This window comes from Polypterus senegalus, chromosome 4 (genome assembly GCF_016835505.1).
Source record: "Polypterus senegalus isolate Bchr_013 chromosome 4, ASM1683550v1, whole genome shotgun sequence".
In the NCBI taxonomy this organism is placed as follows: Eukaryota; Metazoa; Chordata; class Cladistia; order Polypteriformes; family Polypteridae; genus Polypterus; species Polypterus senegalus.
In genome coordinates this window covers 244951882-244972956 of record NC_053157.1, presented here as the reverse complement: position 1 = coordinate 244972956, position 21075 = coordinate 244951882, and the positions used below count along the sequence as shown (strand labels likewise).

Sequence of the window (21075 nt, the reverse complement as noted above, 5' to 3'; positions counted from 1 at the left end):
AAAAGATATCAAGTAGCACAGCCCTTTATCAATACGGTCGTTGTTACAATATCACGCTAGGCATGCTACGTCATTCACATCAACAGTTTCGTCAAGAGCAACACTAAATACAGCTTGTTGTATCCCGGTTGTCTGTTTTATTGTTACATTTTCAGCCATATCAGTTATTTTTCTCTCGATTGATCTCACACAAGCCAGTATTTCTCAAATCGACACAGAATTGTTTCTTTATTTGGTAAGTCACTAAACAAAATTTCAGCACTGCTCAAAAAACAGTTTCCTTGGCAAATTTTCCATCTATGAAAGATTAGGCTTTCGAAGCCACACTCTGAGCAATCTTGTAACTTTATTCGGTAGCTTTATTTTTGGTCCCAATTACTAGTTTGTTTATTGGAGCCACAAACAGCCCTTTTTATGGCTTCAGTTTTCTCCTCAGATTTTTTAAACATGGACTGATGTTTGCTTTGATAAACTTGATGTACGGCACACAACAGTTTCACAACATAATGTGCAAACAGCACAATCCTTTTGTTGTTTGAATCCATATTTGTTTGTCCAAAAGTCTTGAAATGAGTGGATATCGAGTTTTGCTTTTTTTGAGTCATTTTAAGGTCACCATATTACTTATTAACAACACCAGCTTTTGTGTTACAGTGCACAGACTGTACTGGCATGAGTTGACTCTTTTTAGTTAAGATGTCAGTTCATTTCACCAGGACTCTCCTTGCCATGTAGTTTTGGGTGTCATCTGGTCAGTCTGATCAACTACAGGCAAATGACACCCAGCAATGTCTCCGTATGGCACTCGTTTATTGCTGGTTGACTGAACAAAGATCCAAAGCTCACCTCCAGTGACTTCATGAGCAAAACTTTGCACAAGCTAGCTTTAAAAAGGTTGGACTTGTGTGCACCCAAGAAACCGACAGGGGCAAGATATCCACTCCTTCCTATAATTAATTTTTGGAGGTCAGAGACCTGTCTGCTCTCTGCCTAAATTAACTTCTGGCCCATTACAGGATGTGTATTGCCTCTGGTGTGGCCGTAACAAAGGCAGCAGTGAATCCCCCAAAGGGTAATGTAGGGCTAGACTGTAATAGATGAAGACCACCTGTAATGGAATTGGATGCGGGTGCAACGTTCAGTCCAGCCTTGCTGAAGGAAAACAAGGTTCACATCAAGATAGGCCATATGTACAGCATGTGTGTTGTCTTGTAGTATGAAACTCTTTCACTTCTTGTCTGAAGAAGGGGCCAAAACTCAACCCCTTGCAAACTTGATGGGCAAAACGTTACACCAATTAGTAGCAAAAATGTTGGATTTCTGTTCATCCATGACACCTACAGCAGCAAGTCCACTCCTTCCTTGATAACCCTTTGCAAGCACTAAAACTCTGATCTCTTCCCCTGGATTAGATTCTGCCCTGAAGTAAGACCCTTATTAAGACCCAGCCTGATAAAAGAAAGTACGATGCACAGGCAAGAGAGACCCCACATAAGACTTCTTTGTAGAACTGCTGAAGGAGGGAATCAGTTTGGCACAGAGACCAATCAGTTGTTTATTTTTTGCCAGCAAAAGAAAACCAGTAAGTATGAAACCTCAAAGACTTTAAACTGCAGAACAACTCAAAGTCACAACGAGAAAAGGCCAAGAGAGTGAAAATAATCTGTTAGAAGGAAGACAAAGCCAACTGAATGTTCTTCATGTGTGCCAGAGGAAGCTCTCCATGGATACAACAATCTCGATAAAGCATCACCTCCACCAGAGTGACCATAAACCAAGTCAGGAGTTCAGCTGCTCAGAGTCTGAGAACTTCTGACTGTGACTCGGTAGTTAAGATAAAGCCAGGGGGTGAATTCTGGGAGTTGACATCACCATAACTGTGTGAAGGAGAAGGCTTAGCTGTTGTAAGGGTCTCATCATAAATTAGTAGTTAAAAAAACTAAAGTGGGATTGTATTAGTTCAGTAAAGCATCACACCCACACGCACGCACACACACACACAGAGGATCTGTATGTGAGTGTTGTCACAGTGCTAGCTTTAGAAACTTGATCTTGTAGCAAAGAACTGATTCATCTAACCTTCTGTAAGACCAGACGTGTTATGTGCCTTTTCTATAAGTACAAGAAACAGAATAAACTAAGGTAATTCAGATTTATGTGTTTTGTTATTTGTGAATGCTCTTTTTCTGTGTACTGTAAACTTGTATATTTACATCTTCAGTTATCCTTATGTTATAAATATATTGTATATTTTGATTGGTGTTTGTGTCCTCCAGATGCTCCAGTTTCCTCCCAACAATCCAAAGATTTTCAATGCTAAATTAGAATTATTATTTGAGTGTCTGTATATTTGCTTTGTGATGGACTGGTGACCTGCCCAGGTGTTGTCCCTGCCTTGTGTCCAATGTTTGGTGTGATAAGCCTTTAATTGACCTTTGACTTTACCTTAAATAAATGTGTAACCCTATTCTTAACCCTAGGGGTTAATTTAATTGTATATTTAACAAGAATCCTGGATCCCCGGCAGTTGAATGGTGAATTAGGCTGGTAACATCTTTACTTTCAGTTTTAAACTTTAGCAGTAACTTGCCTCTCTAGTCTTAATGAAACCCAGACTACAAATTTGTAACAAGAAAACAAAATAATGATTTATTGTATGACAATAATATAATAGTGGTCAAATGAAAATAACATAAACCTCTTCTCCATTCTCCTTTTAACTTTGTCTATTGGAATAAATAGCAACTCAGTTAAAACCCTGGTCAAAGACCTTATTTCCCCTCAGGACTATCTAACACCAGAAAACCCAAAAAAACAAACTAACAATACCTCATCCCTCCCAGGTGAGTTCAACACTCGAGAAAAAAAATACAATTCACAAAAGTACGTGAGTCCGTCAAATAGTTCAAAAGTTGGATCGATCGTTAACGTTGGGGCCCATTCGTTGGTGCACTAAACAGAAGATGAATTTCAATGTCAATCCTTCCAAAAACATGTGTCCACTTACTTTCTCCGATGAGTTAATTAAGCAATCGTGTATTCACCATACAACACGAAGACTCAGCGTCGTTCACGAGCCGTCTTGAAAATCCCAAATGGATTCAGTCGATCCGCGTCGAAAGAAGAAATGCCCGCTCTGTCCTGTTTGCTGCACTTCTGAAGACTTCGGCGGTTATAATTGTTTTATCAGCCGTTCTCGCTCGTTTCACACAAATGTCTCTCCCGTTTCTAGGCATGTGAGTAACACACACCTCGCAGCGTAACGAAGTGAGGACTTAATATCGGGAAGTGTCGTCACTCTTCACTTGGGCCAGATATCACAGTCAATACCCTAGTCTCCAAAATCAGATGACCCCCCTCTTCTTTTCTTTCCCTTGTCACGACAAGAAGAACCCCTATCGCTGGTTACACACCCTCTTAACCAGCTAGACTCAATCCCGCCCCATCTCGTGACCAAAATCAGGCCACTTAAAGTTCAACAGCGATTGGCCCGCATCAGTCACCCCATATCGCACGAACTTCCCCTTTTTTTTTTCCTCATTTATTAGTGCTTCCTGGGGTTCCTACAAATGGGTTAAGAACATGTAAAGATGGATGAATGGATGGATAATTTACTACAGTAAGAGTGTTTGAGTCAGTTGTTAGTCCATCACCATGAGTGGGCCACAGACAGAGAAAATGAAAGATGATTTGTGAGGACTTTTAACAATTTATGAATTTCAAGTATAAGCTGAGTAGATCTTTTCATAGTTCTGGTGTGGTCCTGGCTGTAAAGTGAAACAAAGACCTCCAGCTCTGGATTTACTGTTTGGTAGTTTTAATTAATTAATTGTTTTTAGAACATTAGAACACTCTAGATGAGAACAGGCCATTCAGCCCAACAAAGCTCGCCAGTTCTATTCACTTATTTCCTCCAAGAAAACATCAAGTCGAGTTTTGAAAGTCCCTAACTTCTTACTGTCTACCACACTACTTGGTAGCTTATTCCAAGTGTCACCTCTTACTCTTCTTTTGTTAAAACTGTAAAGGCTCAGCTCTTTCAATCTTTCCTCATAATTCAAGCCCTGTAGCCCTGGAATCAGCCTAGTCGCTCTTCTCTGGACCTTTTCTAGTTCTGCTATGTCCTTTTGTAGCTTGGGGACCAAAACTGCACACAGTACTCAAGATGAGGCCTCACTAGTGCATTATAAAGGTTGAGCATAACCTCCTTGGACTTGTACTCCACAGATCGTGCTATATAACCTAACATTCTGTTAGCCTTCTTAATGGCTTCTGAACACTGTTGGGAAGTTGATAGCTTAGAGTCCACTATGACTCCTAAATCTTTCTCATAAGGTGATTTTCCGAACGCCCATTGTGTATTCAAACCTAATATTTTTACTTCCTATGTGTAATACTTTACATTTACTGACATTAAATTTCATCTGCCACAAATCTGCCCAAGCCTGTATGCTATCCAAGTCCTTCTGTAATGATATAACGGATTCCAAATTATCTGCTAATCCACCTATCTTGGTATCATCTGCAAACTTAACCAGCTTGTTACTTATATTCTTATCTAAATCATTTATATATTTTAAACATAGCAGCGCCCTAGCACTGACCCCTGTGGAACACCACTCTTAACATCGGCCAGTTCTGATGAGGTTCCTCGCACCATCACCCTCTGCTTCCTGTGTCTGAGCCAATTCTGCACCCATCTAAAAACATCACCCTGAACTCCCACTTCTTTTAACTTGATGCCCAACCTCTCATGTGGCACCTTATCAAATGCTTTCTGAAAGTCCAGATAAATAATATCATAAGCTCCACTTTGATCGTATCCTTTTGTTGCCTCCTCATAGAATTCCAACATGTTAGTAAAACACGACCTCCCTCTTCTGAACCCATGCTGACTGTTCAGAATAACTCCTGTCCTTGCCATGTGTTGCTCAATCTTATCCTTAATAATTCCTTCCATTAATTTTCCTGTGATGCTTGTTAAGCTTACTGGCCTATAGTTGCTTGGATCTGCCCTGTCACCCTTTTTATATAATGGGATGATATTTGCCATTTTCCAGTCCTTTGGAATCTCTCCAGTGCACAGTGACTTCCTAAAAATATGTGTCAAGGGTTTATATATGTACTCACTAGCCTCCTTAAGAACACGAGGATAAATATTATCTGGGCCTGGTGATTTGTTTGATTTCATCTTATTTAATCTGAGCAGCACTTCTCCCTCTACAATTTCCAAATCCCTCAGTACCTCCTTAGTAGTTGTTACCTCTGAGGTTATCCACTTGCTCACTTGTAAACACCTCAGAAAAATGTAAGTTTAGGGCATCTGCTATTTCATTGTCTGTATCTTTTAATTCCCTTTACTATTCCTGATGAACTTGACCTCCTCCTTAACTGTTCTTTTACTACTAAAATACTGAAAGAATCTCTTGGGGTCTTCTTTCGCCTTATCTGCTATATTCCTCTCCAACTGTCTTTTAGCCTCTCTGATATCCTTCTTAATGGTTGCCCTCATGTTCTCATACGCTACGATTCTCTTTGCACTCATTAGTCTTATATGCCTTATACAGCAGTTTTTCCTTTGCAACTTCTTTTTAAATCTTTATTAATCCATCGTGGAGTTTTTTTTAGTTTCCTATTAATTCCAAATTTAGGTATGTATCTGTCCTGCATTACATTTTTAAACCTGTTCCACTGCTCCTCGACTGTCTCCACATTTAAAAGCTTATCCCAGTCTATCCTACTTAGACTTTGTCGCATCTGCTCAAAATTAGCCCTACCAAAGTTCAACTTAACAATTTTAGTCTTTGCATCTGTACTCTTACAAAATACTGAGAATTGTATTACATTATGGTCACTTGACCCTAGTGGTTCAATCACCTCTACACCCTCAATTCTATCCTGATTATTACAGAATACTAAATCCAGACAGGCTTCACCCCGTGTTGGCTCTTTAACATGCTGTGTTAAAAAACAGTCACTGATTACTTCTAAAACTCCTGCTCTTGTGCTCCTCCATCTGTAAGGTTATCCCAGTTAATATTTGGATAATTAAAGTCCCCATGACTATAATATCCCCTGTAAACTTGCCTTTTGATATTACTAAAAGATGTGTGTTGAAATTACTGTCTGAATTGGGTGGTCTATAACACACTCCTAAAATAAGACCTTTTCCCTAATATTTTCCAGGCGAAGCCACATGTCCTCACTAAGATGGGGCTCATCATCCAACTGAAGATGACTTACATTTAAATCCTGTTTGGCATAAACAGCAACCCCACCTCCTTTTCTGTTCTGTCTATCCTTCCTAAAAAATGTGTATCCCTCTATGTTACACTCATTGTGAATTTCCCCTTGGGATTAATAAAGTATCTATCTATCTATCTATCTATCTATCTATCTATCTATCTATCTATCTATCTATCTATCTATCTATCTATCTATCTATCTATCTATCTATCATCCTCATCTTTGTTATTTAGCCAGGTTCCCGTTATTGCTATACGTATATTGCTATACAATTAATTGGATTCTTCACCTACACAGTCCAGTTTTTTTGGTGTGTGAAGTTCTGATTTCCCAATCGTCAATGTGATGTCTTCTAAACATCAAGAACTAACTCACACGCTAGTGTGCCTTCAAACTGAATTCATTATTTGATGCACTCTATAAGCCCAAACTCCATCTTGAATCAGTGAATCTTTTGTGTTATTCATATTTGTTGAATCGAATCTCTGTTTGTCATCTACTGTGTCAAAGTGTGACAGAAGAAGTACGTTGTGTCATGAAATGTAAAAAAGAAATGTGTTTTACAAATATCAGAAATAGAAGAAGAAATCATAAAGTGAACGTGAATTCTGATTTGACCACATGTGTCCTCTTGTGTGTCCAAACAGAAACAGCTCTGGGCGACACTGAATGACATCAAGAGGGGACTTGAGGAGAGAGAGAAGACACTGAAGAAGACAAGGAGGGCGATGGAGGAGATGAAGGTGAAAGGACTTAATATGACACTTCATATCAAAGAGAGGAGAACTAAATTAAAAATAGAAGAGCCAGCAGAGCCTCACTGGTGGTGATGTGTAGAGACAGGAAAAGGGAGAAGGAGAGAAGACATGTTGTGGTGTCCTTCAAAGCATTTCACTGTTGACAGTATTCCATGTTTTATTCATTAGAGATTCAGACAGCATCACCCTAAAGTCCTCGGACATCCCATTGACTTCTTAAAGGGGACTTAACTCTCCCTAATGGTAACTCAAAGTGAAGGTCAGGGCTAAAGTTCTGAATGAGATCAGTCAGCATAACATTCCTTAATGGTCTCTTCTGTTTTTTGAATGCTTACACTAAATTTCTATTAATTACATCATGACATATTTTTTTAAAAAGTCTTGAGCAGATTCTGTTACTACAAATTAGGTTTTTTACAATTCAAGTGGTACAGAACATCAGGTACCCACTGACGTATAAAAGGTGGGCTGGGATTCTTCCATTTTAACTGGTCAAGTCTATGAGCTCATAGTGTGGTGTCGGCTGTTAAAATTAATTTGTTCTTCTCCGCTCGAAGCCCCTCAGGGAGCCCAGTAATCAGTCCTGGACACATGTTATGGACAATTATAAATGAGATAAATATGATCAATGAAAGATTTTTAACTTGAATGATTGAGTGCTTTGTAAATATTGAGCTGGAGTGTATTCTGTGCAAAGATGGTTTCCACTTCTTTTCTTAGATGTTAACTGAAAGGTCCTTTTCCCACCACACCCCAGGATCTTTGAAGGGGAAATTCTAAGAGATGTTCTTATATGTTGTTGAGATGCTATCTTCAAGACTAATCAGGATTTCTTCTGAAGTAGAAATGGGTGGGAGGTGTGGAAAACTGGGTAGGTTTCTTCTAGCAAAATTTCTGATTTGAAAGAAGTGGAAAAATTGTGTTGCTGGAAAGTTGAATTTGAAGTGTAATTGTTCAAAAGATGCAAAATTATTACCTATATACAGTCCTCTATGTGTTTTATTCTGGGATATTTTTCAAAGATTAAATACTTTATAGCTTTGAGAAGATTACAAAGGTGATTATCATGAAGAAGAGCAACAGATAAAACCTTCTCTGCCTTGAAGTGAGTCCTGCATTGTTCCCATATTCTGAGTGAGTGATGGACAGTTGGATTATTGGTATATTGACAAAAAGTAGTATTTGTCCATAACTGTTCATAAAAGTTCATAACATTTATGGACAGAATTTCAAAATTTCTAGACACAGCCGGGGCATTGAGGGGGTCCTGTTTGGTGAACTCAGCATTGGATCACTGCTTTTTGCAGATGATGTTTTCCTGTTTGCTTCATCAGGCTGTGACCTTCAGCTCTCTCTGGAGCGGTTTGCAGCTGAGTGTGAAGCGGCTGTGATGGGAATCAGCACCTCCAAATCCGAGGCCATGGTCCTCAGCCGGAAAAGGGTTGAGTGCCCTCTTAGGGTTGGGAGCGAGATCCTGCCCCAAGTGGAGGAGTTCAAATATCTCAGGATCTTGTTCACGAGTGAGGGAAGAATGGAGCGTGAGATCGACAGGTGGATCGGTGCGGTGTCCGTAGTGATGCAGGCTCTGCATCGGTCTGTCGTGGTGAAAAAGGAACTGAGACGGAAGGCAAAGCTCTCAATTTTCCAGTTGATCTACGTTCCTATGGTCATGAGCTGTGGGTAGTGACCGAAAGAATGAGATCGCGAATACAAGCGGCTCAAATGAGTTTCCTCCGCAGGGTGTCTAGGCTTTCCCTTAAAGATAGGGTGAGATGCTCAGTCATCCGGGAGGAGCTCAGAGTAGAGCCACTGCTCCTCCGCATTGAACGTAGTCTGATGAGGTGGCTCGGGCATCTGATCAGGATGCCTCCTGGACGCCTCCCTGGTGAGGTGTTCCGGGCACGTCTAACTAGGAGGAGGCCTTGGAGAAGACCCAGCACATGCTCGATGGACTATGTCTCTCAGTTGGCCTGGGAACGCCTCGGGATTCACCTGGAAGAGCTACTAGAAGTGGCCAGGGATAGGGAAATCTGTGCATCTCTGTTCAATCTGCTGCCCCCGCGACCCGATCTCGGATATGCGGAAGAGGATGGATGGATGGATGGATGGATGGATGGATGGATGGATGGACAAACATTTTATTTCAATTGCAGAACCAAACAGTTGTAAATTCATCAATTTGTTTCAATTTACAGGATATTGTACCTTCTATAATTGCTACCTTCTTTAATAAATTTGGTTTAGTATTGTGATGTTACATTATTCAGAACTGAAATTGGTCTGTATAATTTTTTTTTTTTTTTTCTTTGAAAAATAATGAATTAATGCTTGGTGAACAGTTTGAAGTAGAATTCTGTTGTCTTTAGCTTCTGTAGACATTGCTCATAATAGTAGAGCTAACTTAGTTTACAGCATCTGTAATTCTGAGAGTGTCAGAAGTTTATCTAGTTCCAATGCACTAACATTGTCCAGCTGTTTTATTCCCTAATAAATAAATCCCATATTATGATTTCTTCCTTATTCTAGTGGCTGGTTAGGAGGTGACCTTTTAGGACTTCCCATCCCTGCCTTCTGTCACTGAATTATCTGAGTCACTTTCCAGCTGTGCAAAGTCCTGAAAACAGCAGAACACCTCCAGCTTTGGGGTTGATGATCCTGGACAGCATACACCTTTTACTTTACATTTACTTCCAACATAGTAACACCCACCAGGTGTCTTCATACAAGTATGAGCCATAGTTACAATAGTAAATTCATTCAATGAAAAAGAGATGGTGGATGGAAAAAGAAGCAATGAGATCATGAAATTAAATGAAATCTGAAGTACCTTGACAAGCACCTAGAGCCTTATTTAATATCTCCATCTCACAGGTCAGACATTTTGACGTCTGACACCCCAAACAAGAACACAACTGTTACACACAAGACTCTGGTCTAAAAATACTTTTCATGTTCATACAGTTACCTTATAATAGACAAGTTTACTTCTCTGTACAAATGCAGCTTATTCATCTTCCTCTCCTTCCTCTCCTACTCCACTACTAACCCCAGGCTGAGCAGGAGATGCCCTTTTAAAAGGCAGAATTTTATACAAACTACCAGATCAAATAGACTCCTCACAAGACAGTAGAGATGTCCCCAGCAGCTCCTGCCAATGGCTCTCAAGATCCTTTGAAAGGACACCTTTTATGACTGCATATCTAATAAAGTCCTGCAGTTCCCTTAATAGGAGCATCAGCAGAGCGATGATGTTACTCAGCATAGTGGGGGGGCTGGGTTTGTGTGGGTAGGTGGAGACGGGACATATTATCTGGGAGGCGGTCTTCAAGTGACTTTCCTTCTGCAAATAAAGTACCACCAGTCACTCCAGCCAATTCAAACTGTCCTTCACAACATCAAAACATCAACAAATGTGTCTTGTGATTGGTTATTTTTATTCTAAATCTTTATCCTATTTATTCAGATGTTTGTGGAAAGAGACATGGAAGAAAATGAGAAGAGCTTCAGTGCTCTGATACGATGCATTGAGGAAGTCCACAGGAAACTGACTGAGAGGATCAAAGAACAAGAAAAGAGAGAAACAGAGAAGGCTGAAGGAGTCATAGAGCAACTGAAGAAGGAGATTGAGGAGCTGAAGAGGAGAGAAGCTGAGCTGAAGGAGCTTTCAGAGACCAAGGACCATCTCAACTTCTTACAGGTAGCGTGACACTTCAGAGGGAGTCTGATCACACTGGGATGTGTGGGACCTGAGAACATTTAGAGAGAAATTTAAAAGATCTGAGGGGTTGGTAAAACAGGCCATTTAGCCCAACACATATCGTCTTTTCATATTTCCTTAACATTTCAAATATTCTGTTTACAAATATATCAAAGGTGGTAAAGTCTTATACATGACAGACAGATTAATCTACAACTGTCTGTGTGAAAAGTGAATTTTTATGAAATGTAAAATATGACATCTAATAAAGTATGATGCCAACTCTTTTCCAAAGCCACCTTCTGCTGTCTCCATCATTAAACTGATTATATTCAAATCCTTCAGCATTTCCTCACAGCTCAGACCCCACAGTCCAGTCCCATCTCTCATCTCCCATCTTTCTTGTGTGGTTTCACACTACACACAATAGTTCTGATGTTGACTGTGTTTTGCAGACATTAAGGAGATTCTCTTCTTGATATTACACTCCACACATGGCAGCCGTTACATAACTCAGCTTTCCGTAGCTTTCTCTCCTTTGTGTGGTTGATGATGGTGATGAAGACACAAAGGCTCCCGGGATTTCCTCACAAGTCACACTTCTGAGCTGCAGACCATCAATTGTATAATCATTTTGAAGAGCTTTCTCCTTACATGTGTTAGACTTTACATTTCATTTAATATAGATAGATAGATAGATAGATAGATAGATAGATAGATAGATAGATAGATAGATAGATAGATAGATAGATAGATAGATAGATAGATAGATAGATAGATAGATAGATAGATAGATAGATACTCTATTAATCTCAAGGGGAAATTCTCATACTCCAGCAGCAGCATACTGATAAAAAACAATATTAAAGAGTGATAACAATGCAGTTATACAGACAATAAGTTTTTATAATGTTAACGTTTACCCCCCGGGTGGAATTGAAGAGTCACATAGTGTGGGGTCTCCTCAGTCTATCAGTGCAGCAGGACGGTGACAGCAGTCTGTCGCTGAAGCTGCTCCTCTGTCTGGAGATGATCCTGTTCAGTGGATTCTTCATGATTGACAGGAGACTGCTCAGCGCCCGTCGCTCTGCCACGGATGTTAAACTGTCCAGCTCCATGCCTACAATAGAGCCTGTCTTCCTCACCAGTTTGTCCAGGCGTGAGGCATCCCTCTTCTTTATGCTGCCTACCCAGCACACCACTGCATAGAAGAGGGCGCTCGCCACAACCATCTGATAGAACATCTGCAGCATCTTATTGCAGATGTTGAAGAGACGTCAGCCTTTTAATGAAGTATAGTCAGCTCTGTCCTCTCTTTCACAGAGCATCAGTATTGGCAGTCTAGTCCAATTTATCATCCAGCTGCACTAGCTACCAGGTATTTATAGGTCTGTACCCTCTCCACACTGTCACCTCTGATGATCATGGGGTCCGTGAGGTGCCTGGGCCTCCTAAAATCCACCACTAGCTCCTTGGTTTTGCTGGTGTTCAGTTGTAAATGGTTTGAGTCACACCATTTAACAAAGTCCTTGATTAGGTTCCTATACTCCTCCTCCTGCCCACTCCTGATACAGCCTATGACAGCAGTGTCATCAGCAAACTTGGTGGCAAGTGGCAGGACTCCGAGTTGTATTGGAAGTCTGATGTATGTTGGCTGAACAGGACCGGAGAAAGTACAGTCCCCTGCGGTGCTCCTGTGTTGCTGACCACAATGTCAGACCTGTAGTTCCCAAGACACACATACTGAGGTCTGTCTGTAAGATAGTCCACGATCCATGCCACTAGGTATGAATCTACTCCCATCTCAGTCAGTTTGTCCCTAAGGAGCAGAGGTTGGATGGTGTTAAAGGCGCTAGAGAAGTCCAGAAACATAATTCTTACAGCACCACTGCCTCTGTCCAGGTGGGAGAGGGATCGATGAAGCATATAGATGATGGCATCCTCCACTCCCACCTTCTCCTGGTATGCAAATTGCAGAGGGTCGAAGGCGTGGCGGACCTGTGGCATCAGGTGGTGAAGCAGCATCCGTTCCATGGTCTTCATCACATGTGATGTCAGAGCAACAGGCCAGAAGTCATTCAGTTCACTAGGACATGATACCTTTGGGACTGGGGTGATGCAATTATGTTTTCCAAAGCCTTGGGACTCTCCCCTGTTCCAGGCTCAGGTTGAAGATACGCTGTAGAGGACTCCCCAGTTCCAATGCATAGGCCTTCAGTAGTCGTAGCGATACTCCATCAGGACCCACTGCTTTGCTGGCAAAGAATTAAGTTTGTCAAGGCCTTGTTTTGTGTGCCAAGTCAATTCTGCACCCACCTGTTCCCTGAATCCCCTTATCTTGGGGCATCTCATTAAGCCCTGCATGAAAAGCTCATTGACGTTTAAGGTCGATAATCTCTGAAGCTCCACTACACTCCGCCAAATATTATCTCATAAATTACCAACAAGTCAATGACAGTCGTTCTCACCATCCAAATCCACGCTGACTGCCCACCACACTGATCCTTAATTCAGATGAGCCCCCCCTTATCAGCATTACTTAGTTTTTCATGTCTCCTTTCTGAAATCTCGTCCCCTCTTCTCTCCTGATAAAGACTATCTCATCTCGCTGTGTCCTTCCTGCTGATGGAGACTCGCTGAGCTTCACTGTCACCGCTGATTTCTTATCTGAGGACCTGAGAAAGCAGCTGTCAGGTCTGACAAAGAGTCTGGAGAAAATCAGCCAGTGGGACATCTTGACAAGGACTCAGTCAGGTAAGTGTGAGAGTCTGGTGACATTCTGTTTGTTACTGAAGTCCATGAGGAGGACCAGAGTGACAATAAGAGGACATTAAGAGGTGAGGCGCTTGAAGACAAGTGGCTCTTTAACACTAAACTATCAGCATTTGCTGTTAAGGATTTTTCATTATATAGTGCCTTTCACTGTGACTAGCTGAGTTATAGCAGACTCTCAAAATAATCATCTGCTTTTAATCAGATGTTTTGGAATTTTAAGTTAAAATGTTATACTCCTTGTACTTTTTCCATATACTCTCTTAAAAAGTCATATTTTCAGTTAACTTTGGGATTCTTTTATTTCCTTTGCTTTGCTCACCTTTTATTAATAAACAGAAATGTGTTTTAAAATGGCTAAGCCGGCTCAGTGCACAAATTAATTGTTTATTTGAGAACAGTGAAGACGTCAATGGAATCAATTTTAGTTCAACGTCAGTGCTTTATAACATCAGAACATCTCAATCTGCACCTGCTGTCTTCGCTGTCCATTACATTGTGCTGAATGGAGTCCACGTTAAAAGTCCACGTTCATCCATTTTCAGCTGTGCTCCCCCTGGGCTCTCGTGTTTTATACGCTTGCTGTTGTTTGCTCAGAAGTCGTGTCTCCTACTGACATTTAAATGGATTTTACAGACCAAAAGCATTTTCTTTGATATATTGTGATGGAGAAGATAAGCAAATTGGAGGACTGCGTCAGAACTCTGACTGCTTGAGGACCACCTGAACATTTCACTGAGTGCAGCCTCAGAATAAAACACACTTTATAAATTATGAATTACATGCATTTACTCATAAAGATAGTGATTTGTTTAAACACAAACTAAGGTCAAGCAGCCAAGAGCTCAGGGTCCATCCCGGCCAACCACCACATTAGACAAACAGTATACTGTATGTGTCAGTAAGTCATTACCCAACCCGCTGTATCCTAACACAGGGTCACAAGGGTCTGCTGGAGCCAATCCCAGCCAACACAGGGTGCAAGGCAGGAAACAAATCCCCGGGCAGGACGCCAGCCCACCGCAGGGCACACACAGACACACACACCAAGTACACACTAGGGAAAATTTTGAATCACCAATGCACCTAACCTGCATGTCTTTGGACTTACGGGAGGAAGCCGGAGCACCCGGGGAAAACCCACGCAGACGCGGGGAGAACATGCAAACTCCACACAGGGAGAACCTGGGAAGCTGCCGCTGTGCAACTGTGCCACCTTACTGCATATATGTATTGTGAAAATAAGCAGAGAGAATGGGCACAAAGAGCTGGGGTACCACCCTGAAATACCCCGTTTAATGATGAATATGAAATAAAAAGCACAAAGATGGAGCACAATGATGAAGTCTGCTGCAATCGAACTCTGTCAAGTTAAAGTCTCTTGTGAGTCGGAGCTCCGTCTTCCTCAGTCACAAATCTGTAATGAACACCCACTATTGGTGACATTTTATAGTGGTGTCACTGAAGAGGCGGATCTTAATTAGTGTGCTGTGGAAGTGACGTTACTCATCTTGTGGCCTGTGAACTCACTGAAGTGAAGACATTAGCAGGAGCAGCACCCTTTCGACTCAGGGTGAGATTTCTTAACTAGATGGAACGCTAAAGATGTCCCCACCTGTACCTGCTTGTCAATATGTATCAAATACAGTATATTTATGACATTGTATGTCAGGACAAAAACCAAACCATGGAGTTCAAGGGACCCTCTGTAGACCTCCGTGATCGAATAGTGGTGAGGAGTAGAACAGAGCAAAGGGATAAAGCCATTTGTAAAGCTTTGAGTGGTCCCAGCAGCACAGCAGCCTCAAGAATTGTGAAATGAAAGAAGTTTGGAACCACCAGGACAGTTTCTAGAGATGGCCAGTCTGAGTAACTGGGAAAGAAGGGCCTTGGCCAGGGAGGTGACCAAAAACCTAATGGTCACTACAACAGAACTTCAGACGTCCTCCGATGAGATGAGAGAAACTGTAGGAAGGACGGCCATCACAGCAGCGCTCCACAAATCAGTTGTTTATGGTAGAGAGGTCAGTGTGGTGTCCCATGTACTGTAGTAAGAAAGCGGCCCCAGCCTACACTCTGGACATCTGATAGTTTATGAACTGAACAGGATCAGCGGAAACATGAGACTAAAACTGAAGGGTGAAAGGTGCAAGTTTACTTACAAGAATGCTGAACAACAAAAATGCAGTCGTGTCAGGCGGGCTTTGATGTATTGTACTTCAGCACTGACACTTCTTCAGAAATAAATATAAAAAATAAAGGAAAATATGGTGTATTTACATAAACAGTGCACTCCTACAAAAACTACTCACACACTCCAATGATGAAGGTGGTCTTTCTTTGTCTTTGGCTGGAGAAGCTCATCCAATAGGAAAAAAATAAAGAGAAAAAAAAAACGAAAAAAAAAACAAGTGTGTGTATACAAAAAGAAATAAACAATTACAGCAATCTCAAAATCAAAAACTACCCCAGCACCAAATAAGTATATATACCTACACCAAAATTATCAGAAGGATATATATACTATAACTATTTGTACAAAAGAATATCTACAAGGCCGACAAAATCACACCTGCTCCTCCAATAGCTCAGCAATTCTTAATACTACCTCACCTTTAGGTCCACTGACAACTCCTGATGGCTGGCAACTCCTTAAATATCACTGGCAAGATCATTCAGCCATTCAGCCGCTCCATCTACCCCACACACCTATCCAGGTAGATGCTGGCATATTCACACCACGCTCCACTACACTCTCCGAGCAACTTTCTATTAAACTCGAACCCCTGCTGGACGCGCATGTATAAACCCCCTATGGACTGCCAATGGCTATGCTGAGCTTAAGCACTCCAGTTGCTGTGTCGCGAGTAAGTAAATTCAATTATTTAGAATACAGGATGCCCATCTCTGACTCTGAAAATGCCGGCTTATTCTTTCAGAAGCTCCGCACCTTAAACTACCGGAGCTGGGCAGGCTGCAAGAACACCAGCATGTAAAACAGACCAAGAGCGGAGGAGCCTGTACTGGCGATGATACGGCTCCAGGGGCCTCATGTATAAATGGTGCGTACGCACAGAAATGTTGCGTAAGAACTTTTCCACGTTCAAATCACGATGTATAAAACCTACACTTGGCGTAAAGCCACGCACTTTTCCACGGTACCTCATACCTTGTCGTACGCAAGTTCTCCGCTCGGTTTTGCAGACTGGCGGCACCCAGCGTCAAAGCAATGGTACTGTTCCTGTGTGATTACTCATTATTTTCATGACGCGCTTTATAAATACACAGAAACTAACCGCATATTTTTTATTTGTGTAATGCATCTGATTGTAATTAACTCGTAACAATATAATGGTCCAGAGAACAGCCATAGTATTCCAAATACCATAACTGCTTTAGCGTTGTTACTCTCACTGCACCTTCTTCTTCTTATTTTTCTTCTTCTTCTTTCAGCTCCTCCCGTTAGGAGTTGCCACAGCGGATCATCTTTTTCCATATTACTCTCACTGCACGACTCGGAGTATTTATATCACTGTATCTGAGTGTGAATCACAGCACCAGCTGATCGGAAAGAGAATTATCGGTATACAGCTTCAAGGACACGCTGTCTCAGCCACTGCAAAACGTTTTAAAGCCTTTCCTGTACGGACCTCGCGGCTCAGAAACAGTTTAATCCCAAGAACTTTAAATACACTCAATCAATTGCTCCTTCACCCCACTGTAAACTTGCACTACAGTTATAATATCTCGATTGATAAACGACCTGGGGCCTCATGTATAACGCCGTGCATAGAACTCGCACATTGCTTTGACGCTGGGTGCCGCCAGTTTGCAAAACCAAGCGGAGAACTTGCGCACGACAAGGCATGAGGTACCGTGGAAAAGTGCGTGGCTTTACGCCAAGTGTAGGTTTTATACATCGTGATTTGAACGTGGAAAGGTTCTTACGCAACATTTCTGTGCGTACGCACTGTTTATACATGAGGCCCCTGAAGACTACAGTCAAGACAACTCTGGGGTGGCTTTGTGTCAAATCTCTGAATGTCCTTGTGTGACCAGACTGACATCCCATAAAATATGTGTGGAGAGACCTGAAGATGGCAGTTCGCAGATGCTTCACTTGAAGTCTAACGGAGTTTGAGAGGATCTGCCAGGAAGAATGGGATCAACTGCCCAAATCCAGGAGTGCAAAGCTTGAAGTAACACTTAGTCATACAGACCACCATAGGGGCTTCAACAAAGACCTGAATTAATTGTCTGAATACTTCTAAGAAGGAGACATTTCAGTTTTGATTTTTAATAAATGTGCAGTCCTTTCTGAAGACTTGTGCTCACTTTGTCATTATGGTTGCTGAGTGTAGACTGATGAGCACAAAAGGCACATTAATTCATTTAAAATTAAATCAACAACACGGTAAAGTGTGCAGAAAGTGAAGGGGTCTCAATACTCTCTGACTCCCTGTATATTTATTATTAATGTGAATATTCAAATGAACATTTTGCCTAATTTGCCAGCCCTTGTATATTTTATAAATAGTTTACTTTAACTCCTCTGCATTTGTAATACTTGTTTAGAAGCTCGAGCAGCCGGGTATTCCATCCCCCACCAATTTAGAACGTGCACGAACTTCTCTCAGCTCATGCCTTGATTGAGTATCTGGGAGTGAAATGGAGTTTTAGAGTGGAAATAATAGATCGTTGTTTGGAACACACGCATTTCATGTCTGTTCCGTTTCTACAGTAATCTGTGTCAACACATTGTTAAAACAGAAACTTTTTTATATTCTAGTAGTAGATGACAAAATGTAGGCATAAACTATATAATGTATGAAGCCTGAAGTCCAAATAGCAAAGAAACATTTTCACAAGAATAACACAATTGCACTTTTATTCAAACATATAACTGCAGAAAGAAAAAGCCGCCTTAACATGCGACATTGACACCAGTTTACTATAACTGACTCCGGTTCAATAGATACAGCCCCGCTTGGGAATCAATCCTGCGCTCCTCCCTTTGAGAAGTAAACTGTTCTTAGTCTTACTGTTTTAGTATAAAAACATACATTTGATTTCAGTCTGTAACACTTTTCACTCTCTCAGTCGCGTTCAGAATAAATCCATACAACCCCATCTGACACGGCTGTTTTCACTAAAGACGCGCTATAGCTCTGCAGTGTACCACGATGCATACTAACGCCCCCGCCTCTGACACACAAACGCTGGCGAAGCTGCCTTCTTCATATCTCACCGTCACTTGCTTTTCGTTTTATTGAGTGTTCCTGCCAGTCCCCCGATGTTGCTGTATGCTTTTCTTTTGCACCCCAGGACATGCAGAAGAAAGAATGGTAAAGACCAGTAAACTCGGCGCTATATGCAATCATCAGACACTCCCCATCTGCCCGCGTCGTTCAAACACAGGAACATATATTGGTGTAAAAGTATAACAAAAGTGCACTTTATTCAAGTGCACTTTTCCATCGCCTTTTCCTGTAAGAAGCAATGTACACACTTCTCTCTATGCTGTGGTTTCTATTACACACCTGAAAGAAAGACAATATATGTGAAAATATAATGCACTAATGCAATATTATTTGAAAACGAACAGCGTCAGATCGATGCATACTAACGCCCCACCGGTTAGTATGCATCGTGGTACACTGCAGAGCTATAGCGCGTCTTTAGTGAAAACAGCCGTGTCAGATGGGGCTGTATAGATTGATTCTGAACGCGATTGAGAGAGTGAAAAGTGAATAAAAAAAAAAAAAAGCTAACCTTTAAAAAGATCATAAATTGCACCGGCTGTTACAGACTGAAATCAAATGTATGTTTTTATACTAAAACAGTAAGACTAAGAACAGTTTACTTCTCAAAAGGGAGGAGCGCAGGATCGAACCCCTGACCCCTTGATTCCCAAGCGGGCGCTGTATCTATTGAACCACGGAGTCAATTATAGTAAACTGATGTCAATGTCGCATTTTAAGGCGGCTTTTTCTTTCTGCAGTTATATGTTTGAATAAAAGTGCAATTGTGTTATTCTTGTGAAAATGTTTCTTTGCTATTTGGACTTCAGGCTTCATACATTATATAGTTTATGCCTACATTTTGTCATCTACTACTAGAATATAAAAAAAGTTTCTGTTTTAACAATGTGTTGACACAGATTACTGTAGAAACGGAACAGACATGAAATGCGTGTGTTCCAAACGTGTTAAAAACTACACTAAGAACCCACAATGCCATCTTCACAGTTTCCATTCTTCTTCTCTTTTCTTTTTATTTTCAGCTCATGAAGCTCCAGTTTTCACCCTCCAGCCTACTGAACCTCAGAGCAGAGAATGTGAGTTTGTGCTTTGACTGAATGGATCACCACAATAAAAATCATTGAAGTTTTAATAGACCAGGACAGGCTTAGGATATGAAAGTCTGAGTGTTGAGTGACTGAGGGGCTGAGAGTGATGGGGGTCATGTGACTGGTGCATTATGGGATAGAGAGACTCAGGTAGTGAATCACCAAAGCCATCTGTTGAACCTTGATGAGTCTTGATGTGTCCAAAAATGTTCAAAAAGGAAAAGAAAAAATAAAATCCACGTCATGGAGTGCACTTACTTTATCACACAACTGTATATACAGACACAGTATTAGTTTGAAAATGAAGCACAATTGTATGTGAAAAAAGTTAAAGCTGACAAGTCCTTGTCATCCTCCATTCTTTACTCCACACAGCAGACACTTTGCTTTGAGTTCTCGACTTCACAAATTTTAAACATTAAAACAAACGAAAATGGCAGAGAAAATTATTGGGGGTCCTTAGAAGTTCAAAGACCTCACTGGACTATCATGACATCTCAAGCTGACTGATTCCTCTGAGTGTCACCGGGGTCTTCAGTCACTCTGTGAAGTCCTCACTCTGCTGTGTTGTGTCATTGTGTGCCTCACACTGAATGAGGACAAGAGAAAAGGAGGAGGTCACAGCCAAGGGTGGTCAAGGTGAACACTACAGGACCACCTCCACAGAGCTTCATGTTCCAGCAATCACAGCTGCTAATTTTCTCAAGATGTTTGAGGGTTCCCAGGACTGTAGCCCACCACCCTGATGAGACCACCAGAGTAAAGCTGACCTCCGATTGAACAGAAGGAGAGTTTAAATGGTGGAAAAAAAAACAAGAAAACATCAAGAGAGACTCAGGCAGACCTCTGAGATGAAAGGACAACAGCATCAAGTCACACCATCTGTTACTGTGTCAATAACAGTGGGCTCCATGGTAGAAGACCCTACTTCTGAAGGACACACACAGACTGGAGATTTCTAAACTGTGTGTTAATCAGCCGCAGTGCTGGAGATGAACCTTTGGACTGAAGAAATGAAATGAGAGCTTTATGGTGAGTCACAGCAGCTCTGTGTCCACAGAAGACAAAGCAACGCCATTGATGGGCTTAAGTTAAGTGCTGAATCTGTGAAGGTCACAGTGAAATCAGGAGATCATCAAGGTGTTTGGGAGTGAATGTGACAAAGGTGAGACCACCAAGAATGGCGGAAAAGAAGACGTTGGAATGTTGTGAAGTGTCTGTAATGAGCCCTGAACTGAATCCAAGTCAACATC

At 41.4% G+C, this 21075-nt stretch overlaps 1 protein-coding gene across 1 annotated transcript in view; it reads left to right on the top strand.

Moving 5' to 3' along the window:
- Positions 1-21075, top strand: part of LOC120528983 (tripartite motif-containing protein 16-like) — a 39635-nt gene that overhangs the window by 2886 nt on the left and 15674 nt on the right. The window contains exons 2-4 of the mRNA XM_039753049.1: positions 6894-6989; positions 10468-10656; positions 13382-13455. Coding sequence (XP_039608983.1) covers positions 6894-6989; positions 10468-10656; positions 13382-13455 — 359 coding nt within the window. The remainder of the gene's footprint in view (positions 1-6893; positions 6990-10467; positions 10657-13381; positions 13456-21075) is intronic.